The 22,888-nt window shown below is 42.1% G+C and overlaps 1 protein-coding gene across 9 annotated transcripts in view; it reads right to left on the minus strand.

The window, feature by feature from the left end:
• The window catches only part of MARK1 (microtubule affinity regulating kinase 1), a 119,263-nt gene that overhangs the window by 69,654 nt on the left and 26,721 nt on the right, over window positions 1-22,888 (minus strand). For 2 of the 9 annotated variants that reach the window (XM_073338839.2, XM_073338844.2), the window contains exon 1: window positions 12,990-13,152. The exons of 2 other annotated variants lie outside the window; for them this stretch is intronic. In XM_073338839.2, the coding sequence (XP_073194940.1) occupies window positions 12,990-13,049 (60 nt within the window). In that variant the 5' untranslated portion in view covers window positions 13,050-13,152. Of the gene's footprint in view, window positions 1-12,989; window positions 13,169-22,888 lie in introns of those variants that run through there. 5 more of the 9 variants (XM_073338845.2, XM_073338838.2, XM_073338842.2 and 2 more) reach the window with 4 other exon arrangements.

The following is a 22,888-nucleotide window of genomic DNA, read 5'->3' on the forward strand; positions in this document are numbered from 1 at the left end:
TCAGTAGTGTGATCCTGCAGGGCCTCCATATCTCAGCCTTCAAATGGCTACCTCTGCTTCCTGGGGTTGCACATACGACATCACTTCCTCCCTCCTCAAAGCACAACAACCCATCCCCCACAAAAAAACAAAACAAAAATATGCAAGCGTTTATATCTGCACAAATTACATCTGGGCTGAGGGGGCCCCAGCTTGAAAGTATGGTCCCTTATGCCTTTTGTATTCTCTTCTTGAGTTATAAGCCAGAGTGCTAGCAAGCACTGAACTGGCACTTTACATAGAGGTATATAAAATGCATAGTACACCAGACCCTCGCTAGAACACGCATCTATATAGCACGAATTCGCATATAACGCGGTCGTGCCCATGAATCCCAAATTTAATTACTTTAAGTGGAATTCACTTTAAAGCGGTCCCCACATTAACGCAATACCGCGCATGGATCCCAAATCCCGCGTTCTAGCGAGGGTCCGGTGTACTTGTATCATTTTACTTTTTCCTTCCAAACCAGTCATTGTTATACTCTTCCCACCTCCACCAGCACACAAATTGTCCAACACCAATGGCAGCTGTACATAAGTTCTGGAAGGCAGAATTCTGCCTTTAGTCCTTTCCTTCACATTGTAGGGAAGCTCCTGCTTCCTTCAAGAGCATCCAAATTTACATTTGTACATTTAAGATGAGGACAAAGCTGAATGCAGTGTTCGAGGTAAGGAACACCATTACATTATTTCTATAGTCTCTGCCCATATAGTAAGTTTAACCCAGAATGTGGGCCTGGATTCTGTAAAGCAGAGAATGAAGAGGACCTACAGGTCATGGTGGATAACCAACTGAAATGAGCTCACACTGTGATAGGTGAGTAACAGGGACAACAAGATTCTTGGATGTATGTGGGACAGACGTGAGACCTTGGAAGCATGGAAACTTCAAAAGACAGTTATGCACAAGACAATATGGTCCATAGGCTTATTCATCAACTTGTGCATCTGAAAATGTTACATATGTTTACATTTGTGAGCTAGGGATTGTATTCTAGCTGTATGGGGGAGGATTATCGAGCTCCCTCCCTAGTCAAAATCAGTGGGAACAGTAAACAACTGCAGAGAAGTACCACCTCCTGGGCGGAATTGACATTCTCTGGTCAATTTGTCTTAATCTTCTCAGGGAGCTGGAGTACTGGAGTTGATGGGAGACTGCTCTGCTGTCTATTTAGCAGGTCTTCGCTAGAGCAGCTAAATCGACACCTGCTGCATAGATTGCAGTGGCATCGATCTCCCGGGTAGTGCAGACAAGCCCTTACAGAGGTGACAGCTGGAGGCCTCAGACCTAACTGAGCGCTCTTGGGGAAACTAACAGAGGGAGCAGAGGTGCTGTTAATCCCAGAGAGGACAAGTCTGAACAAGGGAACAGTAAGTGAAAGTAGGGAGTTGGTATTACCTCTGTATACTGCATTAGTGAGACTACTAGTGGAAACCTGTGTCCAGTTCTGCTGTCCACACTTTAAAACGGACTTTGAAAAATCTGAAATGACTAAAGAAAGGCCTACAAAAAATTCAAATTCCGGAAAAGATACCTTACAACGAGGGACTTCAAGAAGCTCAATCTGTGATTTGATCACAGTCTAAGCCCTACACAGGAAGAAAGGTATCTGATAGCAGTGGGCTCTTTAATCTAGCAAACAATAGCATAACAAAAACCAATGGCTGGAAGTTGACAAATTCAAAGTGAAAATAATGTGCACATTTTTAATAGTAAGAGTAATTAACCATGGAGCAATTTACCAATGAAAGCAGCAGATTATCCATCATTAAGTCTAAATCAAGACTGAATAGGTAAGAAACACGCCCTAGTTTCAACCAGAAGTTACTGTGCTTGATGCAAAAATGAAAGGGCTGCATAATTTGCATTATTTAAATCTGCTTTTTGAGTAGTACTTCAAGCCCTTCATTAGTATAAGTAAACTGCAAGGAGCCTAATTGTGTGTGCCTCAGTCCCCTTGAAAAAGGAAAAGGATGCTGCCAGATCAATCAGTTAAAAGAAAAATAACTTATGTCACTACCACCACCATAAATTAGTAAAAATGATTGTGGGTGTAGCTTTAGAAGTATATCATTTAATTTTTGCACTGACCTGCATAGTGAAAATACACTAATATCTTTCACTTTGTTTAGTTCATAGTCAATATTACTTTCAAATTCTTATACGTCAACACAATTCTGTAATGTTTAGGTTGCATATACAAGACAGAAGATGTTCATTTGTCTAATAAAATGATAGCATGGTATGTGTATTTTAAAAACATGTAATTAAATAAAATTCTATTAGACTTGGAAATAGACACTCACACACTAGGCCAAAAACTTCACAACATTTCTTCTAGCACAGGAAGGTTAGCAGATCTTTCTTGATGTTTTTACATACAGTTAAATAAGAGCCAAAGTAAAAAGTATGCACACATCACAAAAAGGCTGCAGAAAGAGCATTTTAAGATTCTTCCTTATTATATTACAGTTGTACCAAGTGCTAGATGCTGTACAAGCAAATTTTCAACTTTTCTGGGCTGGAATCATCTCTTACTAGATGCAAGTATAAACAGAGACTGGGGGAGAAAGGAAGAGCGTTAACAGCGATTTTAATGTACGGTTACATTCTACATTTAACATCTATAACTAGATGGTGTCAGATAAAAGTTTGTTATAGCTGTAATGTATAAACAGCTGTCAGAAATATGGAGAGGCCATCTAACTAGACATTATGAGTTAATTTCCATAGGCATCATGGGATAAATGCACCTTAAGTAGGGATTTAAAGACACCTGCTGGAGTAGTAGATAGACAATATGCAGAGTGGAGAGATCTTCACGGGACATGTCATTTCATCCACATTTTGCGGGGAAAACAGTTATTAATCTTACATCAGCATCATACAAATGATGTAGGACCACAGTCTAAAACAGACAACACATCTCCCAATAAGGGTGATTCTAGGAACTTTCAAGGTGTGAAAGATAGTGTTTGTTCTTTTTGTTTAATCTGATTATTAGGGTTTCCATATTTAAATAACTCAGACTACCTTCCTGGATTACAGCTGTTTTATTCTCTCTTTTGCTTTCCTTTGTTGGAGACTTTGCAGCAAAGTTTGAACACGAAACGTGAAGTGTTCACCAACCTCCTCTAAATGAACAGTATTAAACAAGTACAGATAAGAAGAAAATCACGATATGCCTAAAAAAGTTAGTCAAGTTAGACCCAAGTAAACGCTTAGACAGTGTAAGCATTACATATGCATTACTTGGAATTGCTGCATCTAAATCTGAATTTGGCATTCTGCAGGAGTTTGTTGTCTCTGTGCTTGTTATTTATGGTTCATTGTACATCAACTAGTTGTGCGATAATTAAAAAGTGCCATTTCAGGGGCACTAAATACATGTGCAAGCTCTAAATTCTAAAAGCTTGGTCAACCAACCAGGAAGGAAAGAGAAAAAAGGGCCAAGAAGTTACTTTCCGAGGACATTTCAAAACCTTTAGCAGTTTAACAGCACAATTTCTTGATTTTTAGAAGCCACGTGATTCCCTTCCCTGTACCCCTGCCAAGGTATCAGGACAGGCCAGAGTTAAGCTTGTCAGGTGCCTTATTTGCATTTCTTACCTTAATACGTTTGGATTTCTTTTGAAGTGTAACTTTAACTCTTAAATTTCCTGGATTTTAGAATGCTGGTTTGGAGCTAATTACAAACAGCCTTTGGAATGATTTTTAACCTTTAATGTCACTGATATATACTCCCACTCTTTACTGCATTTTAATGTTGCTTTGTTTCTGGGAATTTCCTTACTTTTTAAAAAGTGTGTAAAATGTCATACACAAATACTAAAGACACCCAAAGAGAATGCTACTATGCAATATTCCTAATGATTTGAAGATAGGCATTGTATTAACATTAATCCTAGTCAGATCTTATGAAAAGAAAGATCTGATATGCAAAACTCGGTTAAGGGATTCAGCATGCAATGCACATTACGGGCACTATAAGGGAAAGCTGATGGCAGAAGAACAAGAGCAGAAAAAGGAGATCTTGGATGAACAATACAATGCCTTGGGGGGATCAGAAGGATTATTTATTCACAAAGTGATTAGTAGGGGATTGTACAAAATGGGCTACCATGGTTGCAAACCTCCAGTAATGGAAATGCCACATAAGAAGAATGTAACGAGTTTTTAAAATGAATTAAGGTTAACTTTTAAGGGCAGACAGAAAGGTTACTTACATTACAGTAACTGGAGTTCTTTGAGATGTGTGGGCCCTATGTGCGTTCTACCATGTGCCCGGAACTGGAAATTTTTTATTAACAGTGTCTGTCAGTCCATGAGTGCTCCTTGTGCCTCCTCATGCACTCAACCAAGGGCATAAGTGGAAGCGCAGATCGACCACCTCTGCAGTTCACTCTCTACCACAAATCACTTTAGGAAAGTATCTGAAGCAGAGCAGGTAGTGAAATACATATCCGGACTGCATATCTCAAAGAACTCCAATGATTAAGAAACCTTTCTTTCTTTTCCAAGTGATGGTCCCTATGCATATTTCCACTGTAGTCCTAATCAGTATTCATTGAGGAAGTGGGTGCAGTGAACCAAGCTGCACCACCAATTGCAGGATCACTGTGCCAATGGATGCTTCTGCTAAATAAGCTTGTACCAGGGTATAATGCCTAGTAAAGATATGCATAGAGCCCCAATGTTGCCGCTCTTCAGAGCTCCAGGAGGTGGAATACCCTGAAAAGAAGCCATTGAGTCAGGCTGGGTTCTGGTCAAGTGGGCCCTCATACTTTGAGGTGAAAGTGTCACCAAGATCTCACAGCAAAGCATAATGCAACCTGAAATCCATTCAGAAAGTCTGTGGGGAGACTGCTTGCTTCCCCTTTCCTCCATTCAGCAATAGAAACTAAGTCTCAGAGAACTCCTGAAGGGTCTCATCCTTTTCAGATAGAAAGCTATGGCCTGACAGACATTCATAGAATGGAGGCTCCTGTCTTCTCTGGTGGCATGAGGCTTTGGATAGGTGTATGACCTGATTTAGGAGGAATTCAAAGGGAACCATTGGAATTCATTTGGAGTACAGTATAACCTCAAAGAAACATTCTCTTTATGGAAGGCCACGTAGGAAGGGTCCAGCAAAAGGGCCCCGAATTCAATTAGTCTTCTGGCAAAGGTGACTACAACAAGGAAAATCACCTTCAGGACGAATGAGAAGGAAGCAGGGGGGCCAAGAGTTCAAAGGAGGATTCATGAGCTCTGACAAAACTAGATTTGAGTCCCAAGTTGGTGTCAGTTTCCGTTCCAAGGAAAAGGTTCTGGTAGGGCCCTTCAGAAACCTTACAGTCTCAGGGTGAGTGAAGACTGAACAGTTCTCTGCTGGGGGAAGGAAGGTGCTGGTCACTGCCAAATGCACATATAGTGAACTGAGAAGTGGCTTGACTTCTTTAGGGAGAGAAGAAGTTAGTCAAAGAAGGTAGGGCTCTCTGAATCCTCTGGAGGTACGAGACGATGTTGACACTACCTAGGAAAATCTCAGAGATTTTCCTAAATGGAAGAGATTTTCTAATATTATTGAGGATGGATTTTCCCTTCTCTGAACATGATTTCTCTAAGCTCATCATCCATCCAAATACCAGAATGTCAGATGGCAGAGTGCTGAGCTGGGATGTTTGGTCTTGCCTTAGTCCTACGTCAAGAGGTTCAGAAATGGCAGGATTTGTATGCATGGTTGTGCTGACATCTGTAAGAAGCTGGGAACCAAAACTGCCTTGGCCAGCAGGGCACCACTAGAACAACAGACACACCGTCTTGCTTGATTTTTCTCAGGATTTTGGGTAAAAGATGGATGGGTGGGAAGTGATACATTACCAGCTCCCGCCACTGAACTAGGACCGCATCCCCATTGGAATCAAGACTCCAAGGTGCTCAGGAACAGTAGACTGCCATAATTTGTCATCTTAGGACACAAAGAAGTCCCACAATGGGAAACTGCTAGAAAATCTTCTATACCACTGAGTTACACAGTTCCACTTGTGGTCTCTGTCAAAGTCCCTTCTGAGGCTATCTGACAAGGTGCTCATTATTCCCAGGCAGTGCAATGACAAGAGGGGAAATCTGGTGACAGATGCACCAATTCCAGAGCTTAATAGGTCTCCCTCCTCTTTGTGCAGAAGCTAAATGTGATATAGAGACCCCTTGGCAAGGAGCTCTCACCTTGGATCAGACAAACTCATCACACCAAATACATATCTTACAGGGTATTTATCCATGGGTGAGGTCCCAGAGGACTGAAGAAGGGCAGACATAGTACCTATCTTCAAAAAGGGGAACAAAGGGTACCCAGAAAATTATAGATCAGTCAGCCTAACTTCAATTCCTGGAAAGATACTGGAACCAATTATTTAAGAAGCAATTCATAAAGCACCTAGAGGATAATAGGATTATAAGGACTAGCCAGCACAGATTTGTCATGAACAAATCATGTCAAACCAAACCCAATTTCTTTCTTTGACAAGGTTACCGGATCAGTGGATAGGGAAGAAGTGCAGACATTGTCAAAAGTCTTACTCAACGTACCATGGCCCACATGACATTCTCATAAGAAAACTAATGAAATGCAATCTAGATGAATTTACTAGAAGGCCAGTGCAAAACTAGTTGAGAGAGTAGTTATCAATAGTTCATTGTCAAACTGGGAGGGTGTATCTACCGAGGTCTTTCAGGGATCAGTCCTGGGTTCAATGCTATTCAGTATCTTCATTAAATGATTTGGATAACGGAGTCAAGAGTATACTTATAAAATTTGTAGATGACACCAAGCTGGGATGGGCTGCAAAAACTTTGGAGGACAAGATTAGAATTCAAAAGGACCTTGACAAATGAGAGAATTGGTCTGAATTCAACAAGATGTATTTCAATAAAGACAAATGCAAAGTACTTCACTTATGAAGGAAAAAATCAAATGCACAACTACAAAATGGGGGATAATTGGTAGCAGTACTGCTGAAAAGAATGCGGTGGTATTCGTGGATCACAAATTGAATATGAGTCAACAATGTGATGCAGCTGTGAAAATGGCTATCATCATTCTGGGGTGTACTAATAGGAATGTTATGTGTAAGACAAACAGGGCAATTGTCCCGCTCTACTTGGCACTGGTGAGGCCACAGCTGTAGTACTGTGTCCAATTCTGGGCATCACACTTTAGGAATGATGTGGACAAATTGGAGAGAGTCCAGAGGAAATCAACAAAAATGAAATATGGTTTAGAAAACCTGACCTATGATGAAATGTTGGGGGAAAAAAAACTGGGCATGTTTAGTCTTCAGAAAGACGACTGAAGGGGGACCTGATAACAGTCTTCAAATATGTCAAAGGCTGTTCTAACAAGGACTGTGACCAACTGTTCTCCATGTTCACTGGTGGCAGGACAAGTAGTAATGAATTAATCTGCAGCAAGGGATGTTTAGGTTAGTTATTTGGAAAAGCTTTCTAACTATAAGGATAGTTAAGCTCTGGAATAGACCTCCAAGGGAGGTTGTAGAATTCACATCACTAGCAGTTTTTAATAACAGGTTGGTCTGCGATGGTCTAGGTTTACCTGGTCCCCCTCAGTATGGGGGGAGTGGGCTTGACTTCGTGAGGTCCCTTCCAATCGTACATTTCTATGATTCTATAAAGGGTGTCATGTAAAGTGTCTACAGAGAGCATGTAACTTGTCAAGACTCAATCACTGCAACACGTATGCATAGGTACCATTCAAGGAACAATATATTTATATTTAAAGTATGCTTTATGGACTTAGAATAAAAAGTAAAAGATTAGTCACGAGGATATTTCAGTAATGGCCCACTAAGGTATGAGGAAGTTGCCACCACACCCCTTCTAGCCAGTGACGCAATGCAAGGTTAAATTGCTTAGCCTTGCACACTAGTAAGACTTAGAACAAAGAACAAGCAGAGGCCACGACAGAGTCGAAACCACTTAAACATAAAAAGGAAACTCTACAACAAGACAGGGGTTCACCCTGTCGGTGAATAGAAACAAAAGACTGTTTTTAGTATGATCATGTGTGTGGAAAGACACACTGCAACTGTCCACTGAGGAAACTCCTTAAGAAGCAGGCTGGGCATTCATGAACCCTTGGATCCTGGTTTGTCTGCAACCAGCCAGTTCTGCAAAAAACTGAACTTGTGGGGGAAATCTACTTTATAATATAGTAAAGGTAACTATTAATAAATGTAGACCCATGTTTTATGTATTTTTATTGTAACCACTTGTTTCCACCACTCTCTGATCTCCAGTTATATCTTTATTCTTTCTTAATTACTACTTCTACTTTATCGTAAGTGCTCAAAAGTGCTATGTGGTTTCCAGGAGCAGCAGTTTAAGGTAAAACTGATAAACTGGGGTACACTGCACCTTTGGGTGCAGAGGATTTGGAAATTCTGTGAGTAGCCAGTGTCAGGGGCTAGATATCTTATAATTCAAGTATGATTGGGGTGCACCAAGTGGCATAGTAAGAGAAGAGTACCCGAGTGGTTGAAAGGCTGGTGGTGCTAGGGAGCTGACACCCAACTACCACAAGAAAGACTCCCTCTCGCTGATGCAGAGAGCTAATAGGGTGACTCAGAGTTCGGGGGACCCAAGAACCATCACACTCACTCTTCCCTGCTTATGTAATGAAGTGTGGTCATACTGTCGAACATGACCAGAACATTCTGAGCATGAATGAAGGTCAGAATTATTTTGCAAGCTTTATGAACTGCAGTTTGAGGAGGTTGGTGCGCAGCTTGGACTCATGTTAGCACCATGAGGCTTGATCCACATGATCGTCTAGGTGTGCTCCTCAACCCAGTAGGGAGGCATACCTGTGAGGCCAGGGCAGCCCAATATTTCCTCACCCCACCTCTTCATGGGTAGATAGGTGGAAGAATGAAGGGAACCCCTATACACATGGCGTCTTTGTTCTTCCACCAGATGTATGAAGCCAGGAAACTGGGCAGGATCAAGACGCATTTGTCCAGTTGGTTTCTGCTCAGAGTATAGACTGTCCATAACCATACCTGGAAGCACCCGAGATGAAGTTTTGAAAAATTACTGCATGGGTACAGGAGGCCATGTGGCCTAGAAAGACCAGGTAGGATCGACCTGTCATTTGAGGGCTCATTTTAAAATGGAGGTCCCTCAGAGCATGAAATCTGTCTTCGGGTAGATATGTACTAGTTGAAATCAAGTTTGGAGTCACTCCAAAAAAGTCTGTAATTTGCATTGGTACTAAAGTGCATTTTTCTAGGTTCACTTAAGTCCTATGGCTTGAAGGAGGCTGTGAATTATACCGTGAGCAGCCCATCATAAAGGTAAGGAAATACTGGGCTGCCCTGGCAACACAGGTATGCCACTACCAGGGACAGCACCTTTGTGAAAGCTCTGGAGGCCACTAATAGACCAAAGGGAATTACTCTGTATTGATAATGATCTAGGTCCACCATAAAGCACAGGAGTCTCCTGTGGGCTGGATGAATGTCTATATGGAAAACAGGCATCCAATCAAGAGCTACAACCAGTCACCTTCATTTACGGAGGAAATCATAAAGACCAGGATAGTCGTCCTGAATCTCAAATGCTGTGTGAAGACATTTAGTTGTCTGAGATCCAAGATGGGTCTTTCAAGACCCCCTTCTTTTTGGGAATGAGGAAATACCCGGAGTAAAAACCCTTCTCCTGTGTTGAGGTGGCATACCATTGGTTTAGAGCATGAGGCTGCACAGGCACAGACCAACAGATACCACTAGTAGAAATTCTCCATGGTCAGGTGCTTGGGGCACACGTTCACCCATCCTGGAAGAAACATGAACCACTGATGCCCCAAAGTATCAGAATAGCCCAAGCACACCTATCTAGATCAATTAGGATTGCAACTGCCTGGTATCACCAGAGTGGCACAAAACAACTCAAGTGTGCTGGTGAATCTGGACTTTAATTTGCAATTGACCTATTAAGTTTAGAGGCCCAAGTTAGTTACTATGACTATGAGAAAGGGAGAGGAGAAAGCAGAGTCTCAGAGTCTCAACTTATTTGTGCTTTAAGGGCTTCCCTGCACTCCTACTTCAGTTCTATTGACAATGCTGCCTCAGTACATATGTAACAGAAGCTGTAATGCCATGGGGAGCCTATCTGAGCATAAGTTTTCATGAGCTACAGCTCACTTCATGATGCATCCGATGAAGTGAGCTGTAGCTCACAAAAGCTTATGCTCAAATAAATTGGTTAGTCTCTAAGGTGCCACAAGTACTCCTTTTCTTTTTGCGAATACAGACTAACACGGCTGTTACTCTGAAACCTTTCAAGCACTGATGCCAAAGCCAGCATGCAGCCACTTAATCTGTAATTAGCAGTGACAATTGAGCCAAGTAATTTACCAATGAGAATTTGACGTGTCTAGTCTCCAGTACGCTATTGAATCATTACAACCAACAGAAATGATGTATGCAAATTAGCTGTAGAGAGAAGTTGGTGATTGGTTGATTTATTTCTGATGTCACAGTAACCCCACTTGTGATTTACTGAGCTGATGATCTGAGCCTTGAAAAATCTAATCATAACAATTAAATATAAGAATTATTAATAACTGATTAATTGCAATCTACTTACTTTAATTATAGCCTAGGCATAAGATTTCAATTTTAACTATATGCAAAGTTTAAAGTGTCTGTTATTCCATTAAGACAATTCAGGACAAGGAAAAGTTCTAAATTTCTTAAAGGAAATAATTTTTAATTAATTTTAACTCAAATTAACTGGTTTAACTGTGAATTCTTAGAAAATGTATTCTGTATTCAAAAAAGAATAAATGCTGTAAGTTTGGGGAGGATAAACTGTACAGTTCCATAAAATAAAGAGGTTGAAATCTTGTTTTAAATTCAAAAGGTTGAGTTCTGTTTTAGAGTCTCAACCAGTGCCTCCATAACAAAGAAAACAGCAGCTGACACTGTTCTATGCAGGGGACCTAAATTCTGGAATATGCTTTTATCCCTGATACACCAGAGCCCATATTTGTTAACCTCCCATGAACACTGCAAAGACTGCCTTTTCTCATGCATTCAGAGAGACTGAGATTCATAGGAAGAGAGACCGAAGGAGGACAAAAACATTGGCAGGTGGGAAGAGGAGAAGAATTCTGTTTAGGTTTTTTTAATTATTAATTATTATTATTATTATTTGAATGTACAAATTATTAACCAACCTACTGGAAATATTGATGAACTAACATTTTGTATTGAAGAGTTTGAGTTTGTAATTGGGTATTTAAAATTTTAGGCAGTGTGTAGTCTACTGGATATGTGCCAGAGTTTTTCAAATATTAAACTGGGTTGATATGGCAGGTGGGATAAAGAGGGTGACTATACACATGGAACTGTCCTCCTGATTTGCTGAAACAATCACACATTTGGGAAGGTTTCTCAAGCTGAATGGTTACAATTCCCCCTACACCAGCCACAAACAGCCACCTTCATGCTACCCTAAGCATTGGTCACCTTGAAGGTGTGTCCTGATCCCAACCCTTTTTGAAGGCAACAGGTGAGTCACAAGCAACTGGTACTTCTGACTAAAACATTCACCAACTTATTCAGTGGCGGAATCTCCCTTTTCTTCTTCAGAACACAGAACAATGTGACCAACCTTGAAGAAACCTACACTAGATGCATGGACTGTAGCCAGTTACTGCTCAGTTTCAAACCGCTCATTTCTGACCTAGCCTACAGAAGCTAGCCAAAGGATACCTACAAGCTCATTTAGTCAAAGCCAATAATCCTAGATTCAGCACCGTTTGGTTTTAAGCCAAAACATGTAATGGAAACAGCATTAGTAGTCTTACTGGATCATCACCCCGCTGTTCTTTGATGGAGGAGACATCCATTCTCACTCTGCTGGTCCTCTCTACAGCATTTGACGGTCTATCATGAGATATGGTGTCTTGCTTGAGGGAGATAATGATTTAAAATTGTCCGAGTCCTTGCTGAAGGTACACAGAGTGGTGATGGGAAACTGCACCTCTGACACCAAACCCCTCATGAAGCCACTAGGAGAACTGGTGAGATATGGACTTAGTGCCAACAGTATGTAATGACATACAGCACCACATATGAGAATACTGTGATGCTGGCAGACCATTTGCCAGCTCATGCCAAGGTCCCCCATGTCTCAGCTGGACACTGACAGACACATAGCTGGAATCTGTCTGGCTCACTTATGGGTTAATATTGATAAAATAGGTATGACAGTTATAAGTGTTTAGACTTCCAAATTCTTGAGAGTTGCTGCATGCGTTAATCTTAATTGTAATATCTATGTTCCATCTTACAGTGGAATATTGGAGTGATTATTATTGTGAGCCTCTGTGACCGAATGAATTGCCATTCTGGAGAAGGATGTTAATTAGTGCGAACAGCTCCCAAAGAGGAGACCCACTGATATCAGACAGGCTGCGGGTCGATCATACAGCTGGAAGCTCCCTACATCCGGACTGAGGAATTGTCAACAAAAGGGTTAAAGACTTGTTGTTCTGCTCTCCTCCCCATGAAGTTGAGTCATGCAAGTGGACTCCTCCCATCAGCTGAGTTTGCAGATCAGAGCACATGGCAGGAGGGGAATAAAAACCCCAAACAAAAAGGAACTAGCTATCTCTATGCTGCCTGGACTCTGGGAGAGCAAGATGTTTCTTGGCACAAACAAGAGATCCTCAGCTGCTTAGCCTGGGTAGCCCTAAAGGACAAATAGAGCTTGCTGATTATATCACCTTTTGAAACCAAAAACTAACTCATTCATGCATCTATGTTTGCTTGCTTTAATCTGGTAAATAACTTTCTAATTTCCTTTTCAAGGAATCTTCATATAGTTTGCTGTAGTATTGTTTACTGTAGTATTGGTGTGAAACCTGAAGTGCAACTGACCTGGGGTAAGTGACTGGTCCTTTGCGGAATACTGCCGGGATTCTTGGTGTAAGGGCTCATCTATCACAGAGATACACTCACCTGGATAACAAGACAAAATGGAGTACCCAAGGGAACTATCTATGACGGTGTTAAGGCTGTTAAAGTGCCTGAGGAGTTTGCACTTTGTGCAGTTGGAGTTTGTGGGTTTTTTTTTTTTGGGGGGGGGGTTGTTTTTTAAACAGTCTGCCCTGAGGTTCATACACACAGTCTTGAGCCACCGTTGAGAGCATTACAAATACCACTATCACCCAGCTTCCCCAAAGGCTTGGACGAAATCAGCTCACAGATGTAGAGTAACTGGTTGAAACTGAACCCAGGCAAGAGGGAGGTTATGCCAGCCAATGGAGAAAACACACTTGGAGATTATGCAGTCACTCTGAAGTCTCCTTCCACCCATAAGTGATCATATTGATTTGTAGTTTACAATTGCTCCTGGAATATTAACTAGCGATAAACTGTCACATAGCAATGTCTGCAAACAACGTATTCTATCACAATGTATTCTATCTGCTTAGGAGACAATACCCAATCCTGACAACTCCAGCCCGAGTTATACATGCCTTTTTGCACTTCTTGGCTGGACTACAGCAATATTATCTACCTGTGTATGAAGCCATCGGCTTCCACCAACTCCAACTAGCACAGAACATGGCTGCACATCCCCTCAGCAACATGGGCTACCGTGAGCGCATTGATCCTATCCTCCATTCATTATGCTGGCTTTCCATATATTACCATTTAAATATTCTTGGTCATAGTCCTTATCTTCAAGACGCTCAATAGTCTCAAAGATGCCTCTCAGAGGTGACATCTACACCACACTTCTTGTGGCAGTGTGAAGAGTCTGTGTAGCTACACACAGCAGTATATAGTTACACATGTCAGTGAAAGACTCTGGCAGAGGGGAGGGGAGGGCAGCAGGGAAAGACTCCAACAGAGCTGGACAGTAGGAAACTACACTGCTAAAAGTAGCAGTGTAGACAGGGGAGGTGCTGCTTGGGTGTGTAGAGAGATGAATAGGTAGGGCCCTATCAATTTCACAGGCCTTGAAATAAGCCCCACCCCATGAAATCTGATCTCCCCCTTGCTGCTGGGAGCACCCCAGCCAGGGGGCTCCTACAGCGGCGTATTAACGCCTAGGCCGCCAAATTTGCAGGGGCAGCAAATTTATAATAGCAGCCAGAGGCTGCTTCCCCTGGCGCCAGTTCGCGCCCTCTGCCCCAATTCCACCCCTTCCCCACTCCCGTTCCCCACCCCCATTGGTCCCCTTCCCCAAATCCCTGCCCCAGCCCCGCCTCCTCTTTTGAGCATGCCGCGTTCCCCCCCTTTGCGAAGCTGTTTCGAGCACAAACACTGGCAGGGAGTGGGGAGAAGCAGGAACCGGTGGCGCGCCCAGGGGAGGAGGCAGAGGTGGAGCAGAGGTGAGCTGGGGCGGGGGAGAAGGGCGGCAATTATTTCAGGGCCTAGGGAGGCAAAATCTTTAATCCGCCACTGGGCTCCTAGCTGCAAGTCCCCGCTGGGCTGGTAAGGGAAAGGACTTGTCCTTCCCTTGCATGGCCACCTTCGCTCTCAGGCAGAGATCAGACCCACCTCTGAGTGCCTCCCTCTACTGCAGGAAACACTGGGAGGTTCCTGCAACTGAAGGAGACTTGTGGAGGTGGGTCCAATCTCTCCCAGCTCCTGGAATTGCTCCAGCCAGGGGGCTCCTAGCTGCGAGTCTCTGCTGGGCTGGGGAGGGACAAGACTTATTCTTCCCTTGAATGGCAACTCTGGGGGGAGATGAGATGCACTTCGGACACCTTTTGGGTTGGGACCCCCACAGTTACAAAACCATAAAATTTCAAATGTAAACAACTGAAAACATGAAACTGACCAATTTTAAAACCCTCTGGCCATGAAACTGATCAAAATGGACTGTGAATTTGGTAGGACCCTATGTACAGGGTACATTCCCACAGGGTCCAGGAATGTCCTAACTCACCATCTACCACACTGTTATTTATACCCATTCTAGGGAGGCCTGTGATGTATATATTCTACACAACACCAAGAGAGGCATGCAACGTAGCTGTATGTGGAGAAAGAATGAACCCACATGCAACTGAAATTAAATCATGTAGTTTAATGCGCTTCTGAGAAGCGCTCTGATAACAGTAAAGGGGTTAGTACAAGCTGAACAGAATTTTAAGTATTGAAATCAATCATAATATTACAGAAAGGCTAAGAAGATACAACAACAAAAGAATAGGTGAATGTGTATATAACCATTCCTAGTTTCTCTGCTTTGATGTGACTAAAACATTGCAAATTTGTTAATATTGCTTTGGTCTTCCTTTCATCTTTAACCCTTATATTGTGACAGTTAATTAAGAAATTTGACTGCGCAGTACATATATTTGCATAGCTTGCACAAAGCACTACCTTGAAATGTTAATAGGTTTGGTTTGTCTGATGAGCTATATGGACAATAGTTAATGTGGTCCACTTACAGCTATTATAATATCTTATGTAAACTATGCCTTGAGCCAAAAAAGCGGGTTTTGAGCGAAACATTCTACAAGGATACGTATAATTTATGGATATTTAAAGCTGAAACATTTCTGATAAATCACGTACTTCTCCCTGAACACATTCCTGGAAAAACAGAAATTATTTTGCCTACTGCTTATTTCTTTCATATATTGTATTTTCAAATAGAGTTGTCTTTATTTTCCAGTTCCTTCAGCAAGTAAAGAAAAAATTCTGTTATCCTGGGGTTTCATTCCATAAATTGTACTCAGGTGTGACTCACGAACTCTAATACCCTTTGTCAACTGCTACAATGAAAGAGATTTAATTGAGTATTACTGTCTCTTATCCGACAAATGTCAGTATTCATATTTATATATACTTTGACACAAAATAAGCAGCAAAGCAGATTTAGTATTAGGTGTTTATAAGAAAGAAAATAGGTTATATCTGTCATAAAGGATTGTGGTTTCTTTTTATCATCACTGGTAGCCTCCTGAGTGTCTTGTTCTATGTTCTCCTATTTTAGTATATTTTGTATAACTGTTTCTTTGGTGCTAGTGAAGTTACTGTCAGCCATACAAGCAAAGATTTTTCTTTCACCAAGATAAAAATAAAACTGAAGCTAGCAGAGCAAAAGTTTAGAAGAGTCTTCATGATGCTCAGTCTAGAAATCAACAGCTGTGCCAATGTAACTCCATGAATCATCCACCTGGAGATGCTTGGAGCTCAAAGCCTCATGTGCTTCAAATGTCAGTACTCCTCCATGTCACCAAACGCAAACCCCAGTCCTTTCTTACTACATGGATACTGTAGAATACTGTACCATTTACATGGGGCCACATCAGACTTCAGTGAAAGCAAAGCAATAGTCGTTTCCCCCCTCCTTCCCACCATTTTTCACATTCACACTTAGCTTTTATTTGTAGGACTTTTTAATACAGTACTTTTGAGGCTGATATTTTAAAAATGTCTGGTGCATGATTCTTTTCATAAGTCTTTGGCTACAACTACTGAATATGGGGAATAGAACCTCAAGACTATTAGAGACTCAATAAATATTAATTTAATGTTTCCTTATTCATAACAACCAGCTCACTCAACTAAGTTTGATCGAAATGCTGAACTCAGTCCTCAAAAGCAGCAAAAGGACTAGCACATCTTAAATATGACACCACACTGACTGGGTCTAGGGTATTCTCAAATACTGAAGATTTTCATTTCTAGTTTGACTACACAGCCTTAAGATTGCTCAAGTAACTGTTTTCTATAAGTCAGTCAGTCATATAGGCACAAGCTTTATGTTGACAGAATATGTAAGCGCTTCAAGCTCCATCTAAAGATCATGACTTGAATTATCAGCAACAAAAATTATTCTGAGAACAGCAAATCTGATGCATGACTGAAAATACAAGAAGGGACAATATCATTAACTGATGCTTAAGCATTTAAAAAGCATAATTTATTAACTACAGAAGGGTGAAGGAAAATTTAAATATTGAGTCCATATGTATTGGCCATTGTATTCTTTCCCTTTCATGATGGGTATGAGATTTTATTATACATGATGTTTCTGAAGAAAAAAACCCACACATTTCTGCTTCTAGACACAGTACAATCCATATTTTATATATTATACAATACAATTATACAATAATTCTTCCCCAGAATACATATATATTGGAGATAAGTCATTGCTCAACACTCAATGATAAGTTTTTATCCTGTACTTGTTAATATGATATCTAAGCTCCTCAAATTTCTAACATTTTCCATACTTTTCACAGGGCAAGGCCCAGCATTTCCAGATCCCTGCAATTAACAGAATTGCTTTTCTAATCACAAGCTATTCAAGACAAGTCATGTTTACAACTCAGCCCCAGGCACTCTGAGACAGAAGGCTGAATGTATCTTGTACACATCAATTATATTATAATATCAGGTCACCTGAACTGCATTAAGGCATTTATACATCTGAAACATAAAAATGAAAGTTATTTAGGACTGTGATTTTCATTTAAAGATATTAACTTAATAAAGAATGAGAGCCTTTTAATTTACATTGTAAGTTATGCTCAATTTCTTTTATTTTGACTGAATCGGATAACACACGACTGTGCTGTTCCACACCCTGACTTCCCATTGATTCAAAAGGAATTGTGAGACAGACTATAGGATCAGTGCCTACAAGATTTTGGCTTTTCAACATCATAACCACATGACAGAAACCCAGTATGGATTAGTCCTGTTAAAAAACAGTGTCTCTCTTTCTTAGAGCTGGAAAAAAAAAGAATAAACTACTCTTACTACAGCATCACTGAAACATTTCAAAAATCCTTCCTCTGCAGAGTTGTGGGTGGGTTGGTTGGTTGGTGTTTTTTTGTTTGTTTTTTAAATACTCCATACCAACAATTGGTCATCTCTTCTGTCAGTTAGCAATTTAACCCAGTGAGTTTTGTCTGAATTAGTTTAATTCAAGAGAACTTTAAACATGTAGATACAGAGTACCAAGTTGAACACTAAGAGATAAACACAGTAAGAATACCGGAGATGCTGAGTTCTTGCAAACATGATTTGCAACTGCTATGCAATCAAAATTTGCAAAGAGAAAGATTAAAAAGAATTAAAAAAACATTCATCTTAAACCAAAAATGTGTGTTAAGAGCAAGCTGAACCAGACAAAAGTAGGGAAGGCTGAAACTCAGGGAAAACATACCACACAAAGGAAATCAGCAGTAATTATTACTACCATAGATAGCTACAGAAAAATAAATTTAATCAAACTGCATTTAAAAAAAAAATTAAAGCGTTTCCAAAAATTCATTGGTAAGATTCGGGCAGATGAAGAGTCCCTGAGAGCTGACATTGGAAAGCCAATTCCAACAGGAAACACAGCCTGATGATGTCATCATAACAGGCAGATCAGAGGGCTAGCAGACATGAAAAAGCTGGCATTTCCTACACTTTTTAGAAAAGTTCACTATCTCTGTGCATGTATGTGTGTTGTGTATATTTTATCCTCAGTATACAGTATATTTCTTTTCATGTCTAGTACTACCAGAAGAGCGTAGATTGCCTCCAAAATCTGTGCCCCCTCTAGTTCTGTAAGCCAGTGACAAAAAGCATGTTTGGGACTAGAAACACGCAGCTGTACAGTAATTGCCACTGTCACCTCCTCTCAGCTGGTAAAACACTTCCTTTGGGTTTTAGAGATAGACAACGACACAACCAACCTCTGATCAAAAACTCACCTTCCCACAGTATACACATCCTGACAATACCTCTGGCTTTTCCCAGACTTCTTCCAAGGGGTTGGCCTCCTGCATCTGCCCTTGACAGCTCTCCACCACCCTCAACTCTCTGGTTTCCCCACAAACCTCATCTCTCCCCTCACAAACACTGACCTTCTGTGGCTTCACCCCAATTTACACTACTCGACTACTTGCTCCTTCAGCTGGGTTGCAAATAAAAGGCCTTCAAAATAGTCAAGCAACATCCAATATAACTTTCACGACAACTGAACTGCCTGAGCTCATGATGGCAGAGCTCCTTGCCTCTCATTTTGTAAGTAGCTATTGTTTAAAAATTAGCATAGTTTTGAATGAAACCAACATTTCAGGATGGACAGTGGTGTGATGGCTCCATTACTGAAGGTGAAAAGGGATTCTGGACAGCTCACTTCTCCTCTGGTCTGATAAAAAGGTGTAGGGTGGGAGAGACAAAAAGGAATTAAGAAATAGCCTTTGCAAACTACTGAAAAGATCTATACATCTGACATGATCCTGAATCAGGAGTGCAAAACTCAGAAATTCTAATTCTCAGACTTCAACGAGGGAGTGGGGGGAAATCAGAACTTTACCTTTACCGTAAGGTAAGACTTAAAGTTTGTATTTTAAAAAGGACTGCTGTTATAACTTGACTGGAGACCAACATATGGAAAAGTTAGGCTTGCCCCTATGGAATAAAGATGGCAATGAAGATGACGACTTACTCACAGGAGTGCCTTGCTGGTGAAAGGACTTCATTCTAATCTTAAGATTTTGGAGAGAAAGAATATCCCCATACAGTCTCAGGTTCCCAAAAGGACAGGATAAGGAGCATGAGGAGTTCTGATTATGTGTGAGGCCCTACCAAATTCATGGTCCATGTTGGTCAATTTCAGTGTCATAGGATTTTTTAAATTGTCAATTTCATGATTTCAGCTATTTACATCTGAAATTTCAGTGTTATAACTATGGGGGTCCTGACCCAAATGAGGGTTATATGTGTATTGGGGGGGGGTGGAGGAAAGAGACACAGTGTCAGAAGGCTATTGTAGGAGGCTGTGGTATTGCCACCCTTATTTCTGCACTGCTGCTGACAACAGCACTGCCTTCAGAGCTGGGGAGCCAGAGAGTAGCGGGCAGCACAAACGTGAAGGTCAGGTGGTATGGGGGGGGGTCATCACTTTGGGGGGGGGGGAAGGGCCAGTCTTACAGGTGGGCAACCACCCAGGGCCCTGTGGTTCCCCCACACACATACACAGCCAGCCCAAGGCGCCTTTAGCCCCCAAGTGTCAGGCCCGGAGCCAGGGAGGTGGTAGAGCTGAAGGCCAAGGGCACAGGAACCTTCGTAGAAGTGGGGAGCCACTGGCACCAGAACTGGGGGTGCTGGGGGCCATGCCCCCCCCACTTTTTAACATGGACATAGTTTGGGAATGGGGCAGTGTTGACCTCCCTCCCCCCCCCCCCAACTGCAAGTCTCCGCAGCTACTTCCTGTGCTCTGACCCCTCCCCCCATTCTGGGAAGGAATGGGGGCAGGAAGTAGGCAGGAGTGTGGAGCTTCCTGCAGCAGGAGTGTGGAGCTTCCTGCAGCAGGAGTGTGGAGCTTCCTGCAGCAGGAGTGTGGAGCTTCCTGCAGCAGGAGTGTGGAGCTTCCTGCAGCAGGAGGAGGTTCCCAGTGGTGGGACTGACCCAGTCCTGGTAGCAGCCTCTCCCCAGCCCTCCCAGGACTAGCAGCTGGAACAGGGCGAATAGTAGGAGCCACGGCTGGGGCGCTCCCAGCCCTGCCCCTCTTTGGCGGATTTCATAGTCCAGGATGTGTTTCTCATGGTGAATTTGGTAGGGTCCTAATTATGTGTCTTCTCCCACAAGAATGAAGACAAAAGGCATGGTGACTAGAACGAAAAAGTGACCTGAACTTTGGCTTCTAGACAAAATGGATCCTAATTTATATCATTTATGCTGTGCACTTCCAGGAGACATCTGGAAAGATACACACATACCAGTTTTAGGAGTCTGGTACAGAGTCCTGTCTGAGCTTCAGTTACCCATTGTGTGGCTACCCTAAAAGAATATGGCTATAGCTGAATATTCATTAGTTGAAATATCCACATTACAGGACCCTCCATCTTCCAGTCAATGGTCCCTGCATAGCGACAGCATTTCAGGAAAGGCCAGATTGTTTCTGGTGACCTATTTAATGTACTTTGGATTGTCACAGTTACAGATCTTGGAAAGCTACAATGAGTTTTTACATAGAAATCTGTAGAGAATCTAATGTAGAAGATGTGTATGGAAAAGAGCAGATCACCTGCAGCTTCTGAGAGACAGATGATGGGAATAAACACCAAGGAGTCCCCTTGCATTAAAAAAAAGAGGCTTTATATCCTCTTCTGGGCCTCCTGCTAAATTATAATCTTAAGGGTCCCAGATACATGAGACCAAATGGGCCCAGCTCCTCAGGGGCAATCTTCTAGGGTTTTCTACATAGCACATATGTACTAGGGAAGGAGAACATATGGCTGATATCAGAGGGGACTAAGAATCCATTCCCTCTTCCTTGTGAATCTGTGAAGTAGAACTTTCTTTTTGCATGCCAGAGACCCAAACAAAACAAAACAGATGACAACGGACCCTGTGCTTAGACGATTTTTTGGAGAATTCAGAGGCAAAGGGAGCAAACAGCAAAACCTCAACCACCAGACTCTTGCTCCCTTCCTGTAAGAAGGCAGGAAACAACCGAGGAGCAAAGCCAGGAGGACTGGGCTCCAAAATTCTACCTTATCTGGATTGGCACCGTGGCTGAATGACAAAAGGAGAAGGAACATGCAATGTATGTACCGGTAGAAGCTACAGCTCAGAATGTATTATGTGACTCGATAATTGTCTTAGCCATTAGCATTAGCCCTGCACAAAGGATACTTCAGTTATTCAACAGGCAAACTGGAAAGTTTGCTGAAAGTCTTTTCAAAACTAAGGGATGAATCCCCATTTAAGTTTGCATATACAGTAACTCCTCGCTTAACATTGTAGTTATGCTCCCAAAAAATGCAACTTTAAGCAAAACAATGTTAAGCAAATCCCATTTCCTGGTAAGAATTAATGTAAATGGGGGGGGATTAGGTTCCAGGGAAATTTTTTTCACCAGACAAAAGACTATATTATATATATATATATATACACACACACACACACACACAGTATAAGTTTTAAACAAACCATTTAATACTGTACATAGCGATGATGATTGTGAAGCCTGGTTGAGGTGGTAAAGTCAGAGGGTGGGATATTTCCCAGGGAATGCCTTACTGCAAAATGATGAGCTAGCAACCAGCTGAGCCCTCAAGGATTAACCCATTGTTGTTAATGTAGCCTCACACTCTACAAGGCAGCACGAATGGAGGGAGGGGAGAAAGCATGGGAGACAGAGAGAGAGAGAGAGATGCGCATTGCCCCTTTAAGTACGCTGACCCCACTCTAAGTACACTGCCTTTTAAAGTAGATCAGCAAGTTGAGACAAGCTGCTGCCAGGAAGATCCCTCTGTCCTGAGCCCTGTCGTGTGTCGTCGTCGTCGCCCCCGCCCCACCCCCACCCCGCTGCTCTATGGAAACGGGGTAAGTGGGGTGCAGGAGCAGGGGGACACCCTTACATTAGCCCCCCCCCTGCACAGCAAGCAGGAGTCTCCAGCAAACAGCTCCAAGGCAGACAGCAGGAGCAGCACATGGCAGTGGGGGGAGGGACAGCTGAACTGCTGGCAACTGATAGCCTGCAGGGCAGCTGCCACACAGGGAACTTAGGGGGGCTGCCAGTCCACCCTGGTTCCAAGGCCCCACCAGCTAGCTCCAATGGGCTGCTCTTTCTGCAAGCAGTGGACAAAGCAAGTGGCTGCCAAACAACGTTATAAGGGAGCATTGCACAACTTTAAACGAGCATGTTCTCTAATTGATCAATAACGTAACAATGAAACAATGTTAACCAGAAAAGGAGTACTTGTGGCACCTGAGAGACTAACCAATTTATTTGAGCATAAGCTTTCGTGAGCTACAGCTCACTTCATCGGATGCATACCGTGGAAAATACAGAAGAA

The sequence above is a fragment of the Lepidochelys kempii genome, chromosome 3, assembly GCF_965140285.1.
Source record: "Lepidochelys kempii isolate rLepKem1 chromosome 3, rLepKem1.hap1, whole genome shotgun sequence".
In the NCBI taxonomy this organism is placed as follows: Eukaryota; Metazoa; Chordata; order Testudines; family Cheloniidae; genus Lepidochelys; species Lepidochelys kempii.